The following is a 20,000-nucleotide window of genomic DNA, read 5'->3' as shown; positions in this document are numbered from 1 at the left end:
TGCCAGATATTCTGTTCTTTTCTTACTCCCTGTGTAATCAGGTTGCTTTCTTGTTTATTCTTTCCTGCCATGTAACTCAGTACTGTCACATAATTAGGCTGTGCTGCACAAGTATCCTAGTATATTCATAAGAAAAGAAATCTATATAGTTACCTCCCTTTTTGTGGTCTGGGTAATGGTTAATTAAATGTGGCAGGAACGTTTTTCTTCCTTGCAGATTTCAAGGTTATATTTTGAGACTGTATAGTAAGATAATCATTTAAAACAACCCTCCATGCTAGCAATTCAGTAAGTAGTGCCATGATTTTACAGATGCAAAAGCTGTTTGCATCTGCATGAAACCATGTCTCAGTTTTGGGTAGATCTTTTCATGTCATTTGTTGAATATAGGCTTAAGATGCCCCCCAAATGCCATACCATTGTAGTATTGTTGGAGACATTGCAACTATGCCTTTTGCATAGTTCAACATTCCATTTTGTGAGTATTTTTTTTATTAAATCAAGATATTGACAACAAAAAGAGGGAAAACTTTGGGTGATATTGTGTAGAGCTTGTATGTACAGTGCAAAAAAAAAAAAAATACAATTTAAAAAATAAAATGAAGGAAACAGGTCTTGCACATTTGTTTTATTGATATCTATATTTTCTGATGAAATAGGTGTAGTATATCAATATGAAAAAAAGATGGGTTTGATCATGGAACATTTTATTTAATAAAAGAAACATCCATACATATATTTATATATATAGCTACCTTTCAAATTGCATGGAAGATTGAGACTATAGTAAACATGTCAGACTATCTACATTCACTTACTTTGTTTGGAAAATTGGTAATAAAATACAACACTAATGACATATCCAGTTCAGATACATGCTTCACATACACACACGACAGTCACTGACAATAAACATTCATTCTCACAAACATTAATTAAAGAGTTGATTGTGCATTAACTCATGAACAAGGGACTTCCAGGTATAATGAAAGCTGCTCGAGAGAGATGTTACAAATTACATGATACATCTTAATTAATTAAGGTACAGAGATTCGAATTCAGAAATTCATCCTCATTTCAGATCGGAAAGCTTACAATAATTTTTTTTTTTTTGTTTGACATTGTGAAAAGGACACAGTCTTACTTAAAAAAAAAACTATATTCAAATGTAATAGAAATTGGAAATGTAAATAAACTATAAATTAAAAAATGTAATAAATATTTTAAAGGTATTGAACAACCTAGAGAAAAAAAACTTCACAACTCTCCTCTTAAGACCCTTGCCATTGGCTCAGTTGGTCATAAACATAATTGGACGGAATAAATGGAAAGTAACAAACCTTATGGCTGTTAAGAACATACTACAAAGAATGCCGGAAACGAGTAGAAAATTAGTAATTACACTATATACAAAAGAATAATTCTGGATTAAGAGAGAATAAAACATTGAATGTTGGAGTAGGTTAGAAATTAGAGGGATATTCACATATACAGAAAATTACTGACTAAATGACCGGTACGGACGGACTGGCTTCACAACAACTGGTAACAACCAGACAGACTGGAATATTTAATAATTTGGCGATCTCTTTCACAATATCGGTATTAACAATGAAGAGAAATATACCAAAAATTTGACAATTAAATTGGAGGTGACATTTTCGACGTTAGGGAAAGTAAAATGTATATCAACAATTTAATGAAGCTGCTGCTAAAAAAAATTAACACTTATACCTTTCGCATTCCCGTGAATGAAAGCTGCATTTGAAATTACCGTTGACATACAAACATCTATAGGGGATGCACACAGACTTTCCTACTAAGCCTTAACTAAAAGACATCAATTCCGCAAAGTTCTGTTCATCTGTACCATCAGGGCAGTCATTAACGCCATCATTAAGCTGAGCAATGGAGAGACAGGTTCCGTCCAAGCACATCAGTTCAGGACAAGCCTCCTCCGGTGCCTCCGTGAAGAACGTCGTTTCCTCGACTGCGCCCTCTGTGGCTGGGTCTTCCGTCACGTGCTCGGGGAAAGTGGTGGCTGCTTCCTCGCCGGGGAACGAAGTCTGAGGTTCCTCTGTGGTTTCTAGGGCAGGGGTTGTGGCCGAGGAGAGTCCTGAAAGAGGTCGGGGTGGAGGTCAGTCTTAAGATGTTTTTTTAACGCATATTAGTTTTCCGGTATTATCGTTTTGAAATGGATACTACTGGGTTGGGTTTGTAGCAACTGCATGTAAGTGGTTGTTCATTTAACTGGAAATAACGGTAAAACTTCGAATGTTTGACAGTAAGGTTAAATCTTTATTGTTTACTATGTGTACTATTGACATGCAAGTGGTGATTTTTAGCTGAGCAATCATTTTCCATGCTATTAACTGAACTAATGGTAAACTATCCTGATGAATCTCATCTGAGTATATTATTTCAAAAAAAGGACAGGCACAGAAGAACTTAGGCATGCAGTCAGTCAAATCTAACCAATCCCACATTGTAGGCAAAAGTAAACATAAAGGCCATACGTACGTACGTGACTTGTTGTGACGAGACCACGAAGCTTACACTTGTTTATTTATGTGTGTTACCTTGTGAGTACTGATTGTGATTATATGGCAAATGATAAGGTGAATGATTGTTCAAACGATGTCTGGCTACGTCAGCGTTGTAATCTCGAAGCCTCTGGTTGGCGTCGAGCGGATAGTGCGTCTCTTGCGTCTGGCTGACTGTATGTCCTTGTCTTGTCAGAGGTCCATAGCCTTGTGTGTCATACTGGCTACTGTCATAGGTACTCTGGAGCACGGGTGGAGAAATCTGCACGTTGTAATTTGTAGATTGTGCAAGCTCACTGTCAGGTATGTCTTCTTCTTCCTCGGGGACGACAATGTCAGCTTCCTCTGGCCCAGCATTCTCCTTCAGGAATTCTTCGTGTTGGTGGAAAGGATTTAGGCGCGATGTTAATCTCGAGGTTTGTATTCCCAAGGGACGCCTCGTGATGCTAGGCTTGCGTGGGGCTGGCCTTGGGGCTGGTCTAGGCGCTACATCCAGCGATTCTTCCTCTGCAGTCCCTGGATGGTTATTTTCGTGTTCCTTCAATGCATTCAATCTAAGAGACTCATAGCTGGGTGCTGGGGGGAGGCGAGAACTGCGCCACTTCTGGAAGCGCGATCTGAATGACTCCGTCGCGTCCGCTGACGAAGGAGTGATTGTTGTTGTTGTTAGAGCTTGAGTTGGTCTCTGCGTAGGTCTCAGGGGACGCCTTGAGAACGGACGGCGAATGTTCGAGAAACGCGAAGTCCCTTTCAGCCTACTTAAGAATGGAGATTCATTTTCCTTTTCCTCCTCTTCTGCAGTTTGTGTTGCAGATGAGTCTGAGATTAGACTGTTTTCACTTTCGTCAGTTATGCTCTCCTTCGCCTCGACCGGCAAGTCACTCCCTAAAGAATCGGGAACATTTAAATCTGCGGGATCTTCATACCACTTGTCTTTACTGCGAACATACTCGGGAGCATCTTCACCTAATCCATTCTCGCCATGCGCTTGCGTTTCAGACAATGCAGCAGCGTCTTCGTGCGTCTGTACTTCTTCTTCTGCGGGTAAGTCTTCAGAATCAGAGAAATCTTGTACATCAGCAGGAATTTCTGATTCTTGTTGCTGGAAAGACCCGAGATCTAATTCGGTACCGAGTACTGGCTGAGGCGGTTGCTCACTGTTTGAAGTGTCAGTAACTGCTGGCTGTTCACTAAATTGTTGGAAATCATCGGTTTGTGTTGGTTGTTCTTGGAACTGCTGAGAACCATCAATTGTTATCGGCTGATCCTGGAACTGCTGGAAATCACCAGTGGCCTGTTCCTGAAATTGTTGGAATTCACCATTTGGTTCCGACTCTTCCCGATACTGCTGGTAATCATCGTTAAATGGAGGTTGCTCTTGGAACTGTTGGAAATCGTCATTTAATGTCGGCTGTTCCTGGAATGGCTGAAAGTCACCATTTGGTGCTGGCTGTTCTTGAAATTGCTGGAAATCACTCACTGGAGCTGGGTCCTCCTGGAATGGTTGATAAGCTTCAGGTGACAATTGCTGTCCATCCAGAGAGGCCTGGAACCCTTGCTCTGCACCGCTCAATACATTTTCCTGTGGCTGTGGTTGCAGCTGGTCTGGTAAAGGTTGCTGTGACTCGCCATTCTGGAAACCTAGTGGAGGTTGAAATTCTTCAGGAAGGAGCTCGCCAGAGGACTGGGGGAAGCTTTCTTCTGAGTAACGATTTTCTGTTGGATCTCGGTAGTTTACCTGAGGTTGGTCCAGACTCTCCGAGGGTTCTTGGTAGTTTTCCTGGGACTGATACTGGTATTCCGAGGAGCCTTCATAGTTCTCCCCGGCTTCATACTGGTAATCTGATGGTTCTTGGTAATTCTCCTGAGGTTCATATTGGTATTCCGTTGATCCCTGGTAGCTGTCCTCAGACTGGTACTGGTATTCTGGGGGCTCGTTGTAGTTCTCCTGAGATTGATACTGGTATTCTGTGGGTCCTTGATAGTTCTCAATGGGTTGGTATTGATTTTCTGAATATTGCTGAAAACCAGATTCAGGGAACTGTGTCTCTCCATTTTGGTATTGTTCAGCAGGAAACTGTCCTGGGCTCAGTGAGGCTCCTTCCTCATCTGGATATGTCTCTGGGTATTGTGATTGGCCGGGGAACTCCTGTGGGATTTCTTCAGAGTACACCTGCAGTTCGTCTCCGTAAGTCAAGGGAATCGGAATGCCTTCCTCGGATGGCGGAGGACCAACAAGAGCCTCCTGGTAAGGAGCAGGTTCCCCAGGAAGAACATTCTCGGGGAAGAACCCACCGTCACTGTCTTCATACTCATCAACACCAGTTCTGTTCGCACCCGTCAGACCTTCACCAGACGTCAGGATAAAATCTCTCTCAGCTGGAACCGAGTCTTCTCTTGGATAAGGGAACTGACCAAGAGGAGCGAGAGTCTCCAGCTGATCAGTCGATGATGAATGGAGAAAGTCACAGTCAGTCTCGTCACTATTGTCTCGACAGTCGTCCGCGCCATCACAGAGCCATGATTGGGGGATACAGATGTCTGTGGTGGCACACTTGAAGTCGTCATTGGGGCACCCTAGGATGGCACGGTAAGGGGGAGGGGGTATCATTATGTTGGTATTTCTATCATAATCGGAGTATTTACTGAGGCTATGAGGGGATAATTGGAAGGTTGGTATATATATGGAATTGGAAACGGTAACAGACAAATTGATTGATAAATGTTATATACATGATTGCTATTTCTTTTCAATTTTTTTTTGGCTATACTGAACATTACAAAAAACATATTTGATTGAAAGAAAGCTGTCGCAGTATGAAAGACCCAAAGAACTGTGACCAAAACCCCGGACGGAAAACTGTTGCGCGAAGGAAATTGTAAGGATGAAGTACCGGTAGTAAATAAGTCGGATTTGTTTCATATTGTGTTTGTCCTTTAATCAAATGCCAGATCCCGTGGAAGTCATGCAGTCTTGTTCTTTTTTTTTGTCATGAGAGAGAGAGAGAGAGAGAGAGAGAGAGAGAGAGAGAGAGAGAGAGAGAGAGAGAGAGAGAGAGAGAGAGAGAGAAAGAGAAAGAGAGAGAGAGAGAGAGAAAGGATGAAAATTCAAAATGTTTACATACATAAATATATTTCATACATAAATATTATATATACTGTAAACAAAGCGAGAGACTGATTGATAGATATAATATATATATATATATGTATATATATATATATATATATATATATATATATATATATATATATATATATCGAGAGAGAGAGTTCGAAAGAGAGCGACACAGCGAGAGACGAAAGCACGAAAGAATCACAAGTCGTCCTCTTCCGCCAAGCCAGTCAGAGGCAGCTCTTCTAGAGAGACGCGAAGGCAGAGGAAAGTCCATAACCTGTAGATGGGGAAGAGGATGGGATGAAATTGGCAGACTCACCGATGCTGGTACAATTGGCCTCATCCGATCCATCACTACATTGCTGAAGGCCGTCACAGACAGCCGCCAGGTCCACACAGTCAAAGCCATTCTGACACAGGAACTTTTCGTGGTCACAGATCAGAACTGGACCGTCCGTGGAGAGAAAGTCTCCTTCGGCTATAAAGTCCTGGGTTTCTGACCCCAATGGCTCCTCTGTAGGCATGAAAGCTTCCACTGGGGCAGATTCGGTCTGAATCTCTTCAAAGACTTGCTGGAATGGGTCTTCAGCAACTGCCATAGACTCATTTGCAACATCAGTCTGCTGTTCCTCGACCTCATCCACAGGAGCAAAAGTAGCTGCCTCAATATAATCAAAGTTATCGGTAACGTAATCTTGATAGTCCTCAGTGGCAGCGTAATCGTCAATAACAGGATAGTCATCAGCTGGTGCGACCTGTCCTTCTAGAACAGCATCAGGGTTGTCTATTGTTGCATAATCCTCAATGGGCAAGTCCCGGCCACCGGTTCGGATGCCCTCCGGTTCGGCTGGGCTGGGGAGGTGCTGGAAGGCGTTGTCTGATGCTGCTGTAGCTGCGTCGCCGACAGGAGCTGTGAGTCAGGTTAGTAAAAATAACAAATGTGCATGCAACTGCTTGTGCTATTTGCTAAAAGCAGCAGTTAGCAATGGAAAAATGCATAGTACAGATTTATTCTTTATATCGAACTACTTCCCTTTTGTCTTTTGGGAAGAGTTCTCAAAGAAAAGAAAAAAAATATGTTTCTGCATCTTAGTGCTGATATGCCAATCGTATGGACACCGTGCGTGATTGATCTTAATAAATGCAGTGTATTATTCATGCAATGTATATGCACAATCTAAAATTTAATACTAGATTTACGTCTGAAACAATAAGGTTTTCAAAATTCCTTAATCAGAATGGAGGAAAAGAAATCATAGTATCCTTAAATATGACCATCTGGTGTCCCTACGTCATGGCCATCAGCAGTAAGTCGACGGTCCAAGAAAGAGAATAAAAAGGATAGAAAACAGCTCAGACTTTCTTCTTTTAGGAAGTGCTTAAGATCAGTTGATTTATTTAGGACTAACTATTGCAATTAGATTTTATAAATTTTATCACATATTATCATTTCGAGTGGAACATGATGCACTAAACCTAATTTACTTTCTTTCTAACTTAACTATTGATTATTTTGCTAAGTTCCCTTTCTCATTCATTGCAAATACTATCTATATTCATTGGGTGATCATGGCTCTGTGGAATTCATAGACAAATTTTGCAAATTATACTATCCACAATTCATGCTTCCTCCATTATCAAAAAAAAAAAAAAAAAAAAAAAAAAAAAAGTAAATAAAAGAAAAAGGGCAAAAAAAAATCAGTGCAAACACAAGTTCATATAAAAGAGCGACTGGAACGTGAAAGATCATTAATTAATTATCTTAAGAGCGATTCCTCCACCGTGCCATGCATCGATCGATCCCTCGGCCAAGTGAGAGAAGTGTTGAACAGAGGCTCGTGCATCTAATTAGACGATTCAAGGCCTATCGTCACTAGTTAATTTGATCACGGGGACTTCATGCCTCTATCACTATCTTTTCCCAGAGTTAAATGATTCGTTTGGTTAATTATGGACGGACTGTCTGCTCATGATGTGGTGCTAGAAGGTAGGAACTGGTTATCGTGATGCTTTTAGATTATTTGGGAAAAAAAACTTGTTCATAGGCCTAACTAGGTGAGGTTTATGCTGCCAGTTAATTAAAAGTTGAATGTGTTATGTACCGGTATTGAAATCAATACTGTTTGCCGATACCGGCTAAGTTCCAGTATCAAAACTATATGAGCGAAAGAACTCACTTTGTTTACTCATAAAACAACAACAACATAGTTAGGCCTATGAACACGCTCATGTTTCCACCTTCAGGAGGCACCCATGAGACCTAGCCATTCCGACTGACCTGGAAGCCGGCCAGGGCATGTTGCTTCATCTGACTGGTCAATGCAGTCTGAGATTCCGTCACAGACTAGTCTCCTCGCCACACATTTGCCGTCTCCACAGCGGTGCTCCAGACCCAGACAAGGTTCTGTACCGTAACCGCAACGACCAGAGCCAGAGCAATTAGTCTTTATCCAGTTTAAACCTTAATCCTTAATCCTTATCTAATTCTTAGTCTTCCCCAATGCAAACCTTCTTTATTTTTTCTCTCTCTATTTTTCCGATCCATGTGGTCCCTTGCCCAATCCTTCCGAGATGTGTTTTTGTTTAATTAAATCATGGCCAGTTTCGTTAGGGCTAGCATATAGCTACTTAATTAAAAGCCATTCATTAACTCCAGTGACGTTAATCCCAAGTATCCGATATCCGATTCCAACCACCGACTGCCTTATCTTTCCTATCTCTCATCCACCACCATCTCCACCTCTGCACCAGCACCCACACCTGACGCTTTGATTAACAGCTCCTCGGTCTTGCGAAGAGACAAGAGACACTTGGGCGGTTCTGTAAAGTAACCTTACCATGCAGAACCATCCGTGTCTTGTGATTGTTACTTTTTTAACTTTGGCAACGCGTTTTTTGTTTTTGAATTTATTTCTGTCCCTTCAGAAAAAAAAGGCAATCCCTAACTGCATGATTTTGATTCAATAATTTTGCGTGTAAATGGATCAATGTATTTTATTGCACATGAACAATATATTTTTTTGAATAAGGTGAAATAAAAGTGCTGACATTCAGTATAGCTGGTGCTCCTGACTAATAAATATTTGTTTATCCATGTCACATACAAGCGCTGTTGTGCATTTCAGTGAAAAAAAACATTCTGTGAACAGTGTTGGGAGTACGATCCTTGTGCCACATTCTTGCAAGCATTAATTGCTTGTACATACCCTACTGTCAAATGAATTACGGAAACCTTCCTTTGTGGAACCCTGATAAAACTCAAAGTAGTTTCATTAATCATTTTACAATACCTTCCCTTTCATCTTGGTCACTTAAATTAAGAGCCAATTGTCAGATTGCTTTGAAAACCAAAAATAAGTAAAATAGTGAATAAGGAAGTAGAATAGAGCTGAAAATTTTCCAAAAAAGTACTGAAACAATAAGCAGATCTGCATAAGGATATTGCAAAAGAATGAAAATACATGAAACCTACAAAAGGAAACACAAACACAATTAAAAATGAAACGAAATAAAAGCTGGAACGGTAAGCAAAATTATTCCAAAAGCACAGGCAAAGCAGGAACAAAAGCATAAATGACACGACAATGAAAAAAAAAGAAGAAAAAAGACAGTAGTTCACTCTTGCGAGCACTATGCCGTGTCCAGTGCCCTCTCTCTTACCTTGAGTGGCATCAAAGCACACGGCGGGGTCGGTCGAGTCGGGGAATCTTTCGCAGTTGAACACGTCGCTCAATCCGAAGCCTTTGATAACGAATTCCTGGCAGGTTGAAGCCACAGCTAGAAGGCAGAAGAGGAGGAGGATTGAGGTCACGTGATTTGCAAAAGGGACCTGGATTTTTTTTCTTGCGATTTTTTTTTTTTTTTTCAAAAGAGGATTCTAAAGTAGGTATTTTTTTTATACATTGAATTATTACAACTCATTTACATGTATAGATGGTAACTTGAGTCCTAATGTTGATCCTTTTAGTCACCTGATTATCATGTCAATTAGAGTAGTAATATCGCAAACAGAATCTTTGATCTATACTTCTTAACGAAAAAAAAAATCCTCAAATCTTATCCGAAATGATCTTACATCGACAGAAAGTCCTGCATGGAGGAATAATGGCACCATTAGGGGCACATGGAGGTTCCAAGATGGCGCAGGAATACTCTCGTGCCCTCAGGGAGCAGCTGGACCTCACGATGACATCCTGGGAAAAAACAAAGGGGAAATTTGGCGTAATGTTTTACGTGTACGAGTATATGCACTTCTTGTTATCTTAACGGGAAATTTATATATGCACTTCTTGTTATCTTAATGGGAAATTTATATATGCACTTCTTGTTATCTTGTTGTACGCGAAGTAATCAGCATGTCCGATTACAATAAAATAAGAAGAAAAACAAATAGCGTATACGGTCAGTAAATCATACATAAGAACGGAATATTGAATACGAAGTACCTGAGATGTATAGTAGCTTCCAAAAACTAAAGAAATAATACTTACTCTAAAGAATGGAAGAGAAGCGTTATGTAACTCGTGTTCGGTCTTGTCGTTCGCCCAGTTGGGGAGGCTGGTGAGCTCGTAAGGCAAGTCACTGCACATCTCCAGGTTGCGAGGACGGCAACTTCCTGCATTGGTGAGAGAATGAGTAAGAGACAAATGAGAGAAGATTTTTTTTTTTTGCCGTGATGTGGCATAACCCCTTTGGCAACTTTAAAGGGAATGAATAAGAGACAAATGAGATAATTTTGTTTTGTTTTGTTTGACGTGACAAATGAGAGATTTTTTTTTTTTTTTTGCATGAGATAATTTTTTTTTTTTTTGTTTGACGTGACAAATGAGAATTTTTTTTTTTTTTGCCGTGATGTGGCATACCTCCTTTGGCAGCTATAAAGGGGAAAGCCACACGAAGGCGGAAATCCTTGCTTCCTTTAATTAAGATGTGATGTGGATACAATGGTAGAACGAGTTTACACGAGTCTCTCTGTATTACCCTGTCCGACTGAAAATTGTTCTCGTGCATTTGTAAAAACTATGAGAGTGTATTTAAGTGTACGTATCCATGTGCATATGTGTGAATCCGTATGCGTACCTGTATGTATGTGCGTATGTCTGTGCATGTGCGTATGTCACATATATAACACCCCCACCCCTCACCCCACCCAATTCGCTTCACCAGCACGTACCTTGCGGCGCCGTTGCAGGGGACTCCTCGGTTGCTCCGCCGTGAGGACCCAAGACATCGAGGAGTGGCGGGAGGCTCGACGAGGGCTGGAGGGTGACCTCAGACTCAGAGGACACGACCTCGACCTTGGTTCCGGGACCTGTGCTGGACACGGACACGATGGTTCTCTCGGTGGGGGCGGCGGAGGGCGTGGCCTCGGGACTCTCGTGGGCGTCAGGGGCTAATGGGAGTGGATTTAGGTGAGTTTCATTCAGAAATGGGGCTGAAGTAGGATGTGTATCTCTTATTTCACTTCAGCCGTGTATCTGTCTATCCATATATCTATCTGTATAATACCTACTGGTGTTATTTTGAATACATCTATCCAGCTTTTCATCCGTCTACTCTATCTGTCTGTTAGCATGAACGAAAAGGTATTCTGAAAGCATACGTTACCTGCATCAGAGGCATAGGTTAACACTATACAAAGCCAAACACAAAAGAAGCTTACCTGTGTCATGGCCCATCTCGGCATGCACGTGCTCATGGCCCATCTCGCTATTATGATCATGGGTCATGTCACCTTCAGCGTGAGTGTGATCATGGGTCATGTCACTATCGTGAGAGTGATCATGGGTCATGTCACCATCGTGAGTGTGATCATGGGTCATGTCACCTTCAGCGTGAGTGTGATCATGGGTCATGTCACTATCGTGAGAGTGATCATGGGTCATGTCACCATCGTGAGTGTGATCATGGGTCATGTCACCTTCAGCGTGAGTGTGATCATGGGTCATGTCACTATCGTGAGAGTGATCATGGGTCATGTCACCTTCGGCGTGAACGTGATCATGGGTCATGTCGCTATCGTGAGAGTGATCATGGGTCATGTCACCATCGTGAGAGTGATCATGGGTCATGTCACCATCGTGAGAGTGATCATGGGTCATGTCACCATCGTGAGAGTGATCATGGGTCATGTCACCATCGTGAGAGTGATCATGGGTCATGTCACCTTCGGCGTGAGTGTGATCATGAGTCATGTCATCGTGAGGGTGAGTATGATCATGGGCCACATCATGTCCCTCATGCAAGTGCTCGTGGCCCATGTCACCCAGTGGATGTGCGTGCTCGAGACCCGACTCGCCCTCCGAGTGCCCATGGTCGTGGGCCTCATGGACGACATGGGTCGACTCTTCCTTACCCATATGGTCGGGCTCGGGTTCTGGCTCGGCCGTCGGCTCGGGCTCGGCCTCGGGCTCGGGCTCGGCTTCGGGCTCGGCTTCTGGCTCGGCCTCGGCTTCTGGCTCGGGTTCGGCGGACGGCTGCTCGTGGCCAGGGTGCTCGTGGCCAGCGTGGTCGTGATCGTGGCCAGCATGGTCGTGATCGTGGCCAGCATGGTCGTGATCGTGGCCAGCATGGTCGTGATCGTGGCCAGCATGGTCGTGATCGTGGCCAGCATGGCCGTGATCGTGGTCGTGGCCAGCGTGGTCGTGATCGTGATCGTGGTCATGCTCGTGGTCGTGGTCGTGGTCGTGGCTAGTATTACGACGTTTTCGTTTACTTATCGTGCGTTTCTCTTCTCGTGCGTGTTCTTTTCTCTTTTATTCCGTGATCGTGGCCAGCATGGTCGCTGCGTGATCGTGGCCAGCAGGGTCGCGTGAATCGTGGCCCGCATGGTCGTGATCGTGGTGGCCAGCATGGTCGTGCTTCGTGGCCAGCATGGTCGCTGATCGTGGTCGTGGCCAGCGTGGTCGTGATCGTGATCGTGGTCATGCTCGTGGTCGTGGTCGTGGTCGTGGCCGGCATGGTCGTGATCGTGGCCAGCATGGTCGTGATCGTGGCCAGCATGGTCGTGATCGTGGCCAGCATGGTCGTGATCGTGGCCAGCATGGTCGTGATCGTGGCCAGCATGGTCGTGATCGTGGCCAGCATGGTCGTGATCGTGGCCAGCATGGTCGTGATCGTGGCCAGCATGGTCGTGATCGTGGCCAGCATGGTCGTGATCGTGGCCAGCATGGTCGTGATCGTGGCCAGCATGGTCGTGATCGTGGCCAGCATGGTCGTGATCGTGGCCAGCATGGTCGTGATCGTGGCCAGCGTGGTCGTGATCGTGGCCAGCATGGTCGTGATCGTGGCCAGCATGGTCGTGATCGTGGCCAGCATGGTCGTGATCGTGGCCAGCATGGTCGTGATCGTGGCCAGCATGGTCGTGATCGTGGCCAGCATGGTCGTGATCGTGGCCAGCATGGTCGTGATCGTGGCCAGCATGGTCGTGATCGTGGCCAGCATGGTCGTGATCGTGGCCAGCATGGTCGTGATCGTGGCCAGCATGGTCGTGATCGTGGCCAGCATGGTCGTGATCGTGGCCAGCATGGTCGTGATCGTGGCCAGCATGGTCGTGATCGTGGCCAGCATGGTCGTGATCGTGGCCAGCATGGTCGTGATCGTGGCCAGCATGGTCGTGATCGTGGCCAGCATGGTCGTGATCGTGGCCAGCATGGTCGTGATCGTGGCCAGCATGGTCGTGATCGTGGCCAGCATGGTCGTGATCGTGGCCAGCATGGTCGTGATCGTGGCCAGCATGGTCGTGATCGTGGCCAGCATGGTCGTGATCGTGGCCAGCATGGTCGTGATCGTGGCCAGCATGGTCGTGATCGTGGCCAGCATGGTCGTGATCGTGGCCAGCATGGTCGTGATCGTGGCCAGCATGGTCGTGATCGTGGCCAGCATGGTCGTGATCGTGGCCAGCATGGTCGTGATCGTGGCCAGCATGGTCGTGATCGTGGCCAGCATGGTCGTGATCGTGGCCAGCATGGTCGTGATCGTGGCCAGCATGGTCGTGATCGTGGCCAGCATGGTCGTGATCGTGGCCAGCATGGTCGTGATCGTGGCCAGCATGGTCGTGATCGTGGCCAGCATGGTCGTGATCGTGGCCAGCATGGTCGTGATCGTGGCCAGCATGGTCGTGATCGTGGCCGGCGTGGTCGTGGTCGTGGCCAGCATGGTCGTGATCGTGGCCAGCATGGTCGTGATCGTGGCCAGCATGGTCGTGATCGTGGCCAGCATGGTCGTGATCGTGGCCAGCATGGTCGTGATCGTGGCCAGCATGGTCGTGATCGTGGCCAGCATGGTCGTGATCGTGGCCAGCATGGTCGTGATCGTGGCCAGCATGGTCGTGATCGTGGCCAGCATGGTCGTGATCGTGGCCAGCATGGTCGTGATCGTGGCCAGCATGGTCGTGATCGTGGCCAGCATGGTCGTGATCGTGGCCAGCATGGTCGATAGGCTTTTTATAACTAAACATGTTTACACAAAGATATAAACAAAAGAAAACAATGACGAAAGAGTTGAAAGAAGCCGTGAAGGTAATTTGGATAAAAGCATGTCACAACTTCTCTCGGAAGTTGCCATTTTGAGGATTGTCGGGAGCACCGGGGCGGTCCCGGGGAAATACTTTCACAAGGACAAACACGCTCGAGGTTTCCACAAAAGATTTCTGGCCTGGACATTAGGTGTCGTCGACTGAATTATATGAAAACCCGATCTCGCCGCAAAGTGCCGACACTTCAGAGGAAAGAGAGAGTAAGAAAAACAGTGTCGAATTACTCTTCAGACAAACACCTTTGGTCTGAGCTCTTGATCGCTCACTCAACTGTCTAAACACACTTATACACCAAAGTTAACGAGCAAGCAAGCGGTCCAGGCAACACTGGCTGCTTTTCGTTTACCTTCGTCTCTTCTCTAGAAAATCTGGCCTTTGAATTCCAGTGTATCTTACTCGTCCTGGGATTCCGGTGCGATAAGATAAGATTTTACACGCAAAGATAACCTTGTGGGACCTACGGATGTTGTTACCCGACAATAAGATTTTGTTTTGTATGTTTGTTTGTGTGTGTGTGTATGTTTGTGTTTGTGTGTGTGTGTGTGTGTGTGTGTGTGTGTGTGTGTGTGTATACGTATGTGTGTGTATGTATGTGCGCGTATGTGTACGAGACGTGACGTGATATGACATTTGATCCCGTCACATCACTCTCTCTAAATCTTGAATATCCCACAAAGACAACACCAAAATCAGACCCAGTTATCCTTCTGTGACAAACATAGAGACAGGGTCGCGAGCCTAACTTGGGTCGCTGAAGTGTTCAAAGTAGGTCACTAAATGTCTCTTGTAAGCGTCCTTGTTCAAGAGCTTCATTTGATTTTTACAACATAGGAGGATATATCTTTGCAGGCAAAATATTCGTCGATCACAGAGGGTAGCATGAGTAGATTACATTCAATAAAAACAGATATCTTAAACGTTATTAACGAAAGGTTTCCTTTTCATAATATTTTTTTTCATTACGGGTGACACGGGCCGATATGAAATTTAGAAAGAAAATATAAACATACATATCCACAGACACAGGTACAGACACACACACACATACACTCACACACACACACACACACACACACACACACACACACATATATATATATATATATATATATATATATATATATATATATATATATAGAGAGAGAGAGAGAGAGAGAGAGAGAGAGAGAGAGATATCTGCACAATTTTTCAATTATTACTTGCATTAAACAGTGTAACTTCAGTGTAAAACCCAATGCAACTCACAATGAAGACAAAAAAAAAAGCGAAGCGCACAACATACCCGCCGAGAAACGCACTACAATCACAAACCGTAGAATAAACTTACACTAAAGTCACGATATCTCTGCTTAAGTAATATAATATTCTCCATCACGCCCTGTGCTTGCGGATCAAGACCAAGACCCAAGAAGACCCGCGGCACTGCACGGCACTGCACGGTCACTGTACGGTCACTGCCGCGTGTGTGTGTGAGGCCGCAATCCCTTAGCGCCTTCAGTGACCCCCCCTTCCCCTTCCCCTCCCCCTTCCCCTCCCCCTCCCTCATTCTTAAGGCCCCTCGACTTCCACACACTGCCAATGTCGCGGCATCTGGGATTCTCCGTCTGCCCTTGCCAAGAGAGCGTGGAGATGCTGTGGCAATGTGAAGACTTATTTGTCAAAAGAAAAGGTTGATTTTGATGTGTTTATTTAGCCTTGATATGTTCGCTGGCATTGATTGTCTGTTGTTGTTGTTGTTATTATTTGTTGGATATTTATGGCTGGGAATTTCTAATTTGAGTCTAAGAAGAGAGGCATATGCGAGAAAAAAACGTATATTGTTCGTTTAAGAGACACACACTTGATATCAAGCACTTGCTTTATAATTTACATATACAGCTAATACGAATTCTGATGAATTGCAATTACCAACAAAAACAAAGACTAAAAAAAAAACAACCATGTAATAAACAACTTGTAATGCGCTTGGCATATGAGTTCACGCCAGAACACGTGTGCAATTCCATTCCCTTTTGAGAACATTTAACACATACCTTACAGGTCATCTTGTACTGCTGGTTATGTCCATGGATCAAACACCGAACCATCTTGTCGTTTCGTAATAACTTTTTTTTCTCGAATTCAAAAATGTATCCAAACACGAATAATTTTCCTTTCTATCAAAAGAAAACAAAAAACAGTAGATCTATCTGATGACCAGAAGTTTAAAATCACGATAGATATGGACTATAATCCCGTAATTCACTCGTTTCTGTCAGGTGTTCTCTCGTGGGCGTACACCAAAGACCTCTTCCTCGCGATACTCACAGGGACAGACTGCGAGGAGGGGGGGGCATACCCGCGCTTTAAAACGTCCGCCTCGGTGACTCATCGGAAGGCCGCCCACGTTACTCAGGCTGCCACCGTACTGCAACAATCTCCATTTACTCTCTTTTCTTTCTCTTTCGTCATTTATCGTGCTTCAAAACTGGTGCTATTTCGATTGATTACACGTTTTATTTCTGTTCTGTTTACTCGTGTAGTTGTTTTTTTTTTTTTTTGTATGCGGAATGAAGAGGATTGGAGATTCGAGACAGTTCCAAGTTGCCATGACTACCGAATCGTGATTGAGACATGATTCCTGATGACGCAATGTTAGCCAAATGATCAGCTCGGGAGATGAACCCATGAACCCGTACCTTACGGTTCACCTGCTCGCCAATGTTTCATCAATTGACATAGTCATGAATTCTGCAATAGTGTTTTAAAGCAAAATTAACGCCCACTGATATACACATTCTGTATATATTCTGTATTGAAATTGCAACAATAGGAAAGACCCATGCAGCGAAGATTGTGCCATACGTATGAATATCTGCCGCTTCATTCCAATTAATATTTATCCTTAATGTGTGAACAGTTTTACTATAACAAATAGTTCCTGTTTGCCAGGGGGAATAAGGAGTAAGAAAGTGCTATTGACAAAGCAACAACTCGGGTCAAGATCCTCTGACAACGTGATAACGGGTTCGACCTTAAGGCGTGCAGGTGCTTCTCGTGGCGTTGTAAGTCTACGTCACACTGCCTTATAAGGAAAGTTCGTAAAGCACCGGAATCAGGCGCTTGGACGGAAATTGCTCTATAGCTTGCTGAGTAACCTGGTTCCTTCTCATGACACGCATATCTCGTTGCTTTTGTTGCTGTTTTTTTTTATGCGCGTAAAATATATGCCTTTTCTCTTCTCTCTTCTTCTTCACTCTCTCTCTCTCTCTCCCTCCCCCTCTCTCTCTCTCTCCCACCCTCTCCCTCTCTCTCTCTCTCTCTCTCTCTCTCGCTCAAGTTAATCACCTTATTCTAAACAGATACAATAAATTTCAAAACCAAGAACGAAGAGGATCGTAAACCACACTCTAATTAGACTCAAAAGAAATGCCGAGGAAACGGAAGTCCATTTTTTTTCCACCAGCTTTTCTATTTATTGCCATGTAAACTCTTTCTCCTCTACACTTTGAAATTCGCTTCCTTCCGGTGACTCTCGTGCTCGAGTATAAGCCCATGAAGGGGGGAAAATAAACAACGAAGAAGGGATCAGGGGCTAATAAGGGTGTTAGATCCTATGACACTGATTTAAAACATCTGGTCATGGCCGTATCGCATACCATTCCACTGCGTGTGTGAGAGAGAGAGAGAGAGAGAGAGAGAGAGAGAGAGAGAGAGAGAGAGAGAGAGAGAGAGAGAGAGAGAGAGAGAGAGAGAGAGAGAGAGAGGGGGAGAGAGAGAGAGGGGGAGAGGGGGGGAGAGGGGGGGGGAGGGGAGAGGGAGGGGGAGAGAGAGAGGGAGAGAGAGAGAGAGAGAGAGAGAGAGAGAGAGAGAGAGAGAGAGAGAGAGAGAGAGAGAGAGAGAGAGAGAGGAGAGAGAGAGAGGGAGGAGAGAGAGAGAGGGAGGAGAGAGAGAGAGAGGGAGGAGAGAGAGAGAGGAGAGGAGGGGGGGAGAGAGAGAGAGAGAGAGAGAGAGAGAGAGAGAGAGAGAGAGAGAGAGAGAGAGAGAGAGAGAGAGAGAGAGAGAGAGAGAGAGAGAGAGAAAGAGACATAGAGATAGAGAGAGAAAGAGAGAGAGAGAGAGAGACAGAGAATGAGACAGACAGAGATAGAGAAAGAGAGAGAGAGAGAGAGAGAGAGAGAGAGAGAGAGAGAGAGAGAGAGAGAGAGAGAGAGAGAGAGAGAGAGAGAGAGAAAGAGACAGACAAAGATAGAGAAAGAGACAGACAGTGATAGAGAAAGAGAGAGAGAAAAAAAAGAGAGAGGGAGAGAAGAGAAGAGAAGAGAAAGAGAGAAAAAAGAAAGAAGAAGAAATAGATAAAGAATAAAAAAGGAAATGAAATTTAACATAGGATACAATTCAAGAAAACGGAAGGAAATATAAGAAGCAAGAAAAAAATTCCAGAAAGCAATGAAGAAGAAGGAAAGGAGAAGCGAAGAAGAAAATTAATTAATCGTGAAATTAAGAGTGGGCGGGAGAGACTCCTCGCTTGCCTTGTAATGTTAGGTCGTGCTCTTGACAAGTAGGCATAAACAATTAGGAAAGAATTCCGGATATAGAAAGAGAGAAAGAGAGAGACAGAAAGAGAAAGAGAGAGAGCGAGAGAAAGAGACAGAGAGAGAGACATACAGAGATAGATAGATAGATAGATAGAGAGAGAGAGAGAGTGAGAGAGAGAGAGAAAGAGAGAGAGAGAGAGAGACAGACAGACAGAGACAGAGAGAGTGAGAGAGAGAAAGAGAGAGAGAGAGAGAGAAAAAAAAGAGAAAGAGAGAGAGAGAAAGAGAAATTCATATCCTGATGCATCTCACTCCTATGCTGACGAATACCTTAACCAATCACTGTCGAAATAACGCTTACATACACATGCCGAATGCCTGACACAATGCGATTTATTTCCCATTCGCTCGAGCGTTCATACGACCTACATTCAACTTGAAAATATGAGAGATCCCTTTCCACCCTCTCTTAACACCCCACTCCCATCACCCCGTGCTCCTCCCCCTAACCCTTCCATTCCCCTCCTCCCCTTACCCTATCCTTGCCCTAACCTATCCCCTAATCCTCCACCTCTACCCCTACTTACTCTCCCTCCCCTCACCCCATCCTTACCTTCCCTTACCCCCTACCCTACCCCCTAATCCACCCCCAGCCCTACTTACTCCCCCCCTACCCCTTTCCCCCTCCGCCCCCCATGCCCCTACCCCTTTCCCCCTCCGCCCCCCATGCCCCTACCTCTTTCCCCCTCCGCCCCCCACCCCCTACCCCTTTCCCCCTCCTTACTCCCCCCTGCTTCACCTCTTACCCCCGACCAGGATCCTAGCGTAGGAATAGGACATGACGTCACTCGCCTGTCCTAACCTCGCGAGTGTCGTCCGGCGTTTAACAGCTCTCTCGAGGAAAGAAATATCTTCGTCTATTTTTTTTTATCTTTCTTTTTTCGTGCTCTCCATATCCCATGAGTGTTTTACTTGAGTTACTTAATTAGCTTACGTCATTGGGGGAGAAGTTGTAGCTTCTGAGGAACTCGAGAGAGTCATTCATTCGTTGACTCTAGGAGGTACCTTCGTTGTTTACCGGTTCGCTTCATTGATTTATGAACCTTGAGTGCTATCGTTAATATTGCGATTTGCATCATTATCATTTTGTCATTGCTATCATTATCTAATTGACCATCACTTTCATTCTCATCCTCATTTTGATATTTAATTTCATCATTAAGCGACAATACTCGAACGACCTCCGTGCCTGCTTGAACGATGACTCTGCCACTCTCGCCCCTGGG

The 20,000-nt window shown here is 44.5% G+C and overlaps 1 protein-coding gene across 1 annotated transcript; it reads right to left on the bottom strand.

Moving 5' to 3' along the window:
- Positions 1 to 696: 696 nt before the first annotated feature.
- On the bottom strand, positions 697 to 14,119 carry LOC122247669 (uncharacterized). Its single transcript, XM_086538234.1, has 13 exons — positions 13,997 to 14,119; positions 13,379 to 13,594; positions 12,665 to 13,048; positions 12,616 to 12,628; positions 11,324 to 12,352; positions 10,835 to 11,053; positions 10,152 to 10,276; positions 9,737 to 9,854; positions 9,322 to 9,438; positions 7,940 to 8,065; positions 5,981 to 6,571; positions 2,525 to 5,120; positions 697 to 2,116 (listed from the first exon to the last, which is right to left on the bottom strand). The coding sequence occupies exons 1-12, from the start codon at positions 14,117 to 14,119 to the stop codon at positions 2,563 to 2,565; spliced, it is 5,619 nt and encodes a 1,872-aa protein (XP_086394360.1). The 3' UTR covers positions 697 to 2,116; positions 2,525 to 2,562.
- Between the last annotated feature and the right edge of the window lie 5,881 nt (positions 14,120 to 20,000).

This window comes from Penaeus japonicus, unplaced genomic scaffold (assembly GCF_977035675.1).
Source record: "Penaeus japonicus unplaced genomic scaffold, GWHDUDI00000001_assembly GWHDUDI00000007, whole genome shotgun sequence".
NCBI classification, from domain to species: Eukaryota; Metazoa; Arthropoda; class Malacostraca; order Decapoda; family Penaeidae; genus Penaeus; species Penaeus japonicus.
The sequence above is the reverse complement of the archived record's forward strand: the minus strand, read 5'-3'. Positions and strand labels throughout refer to the sequence as shown.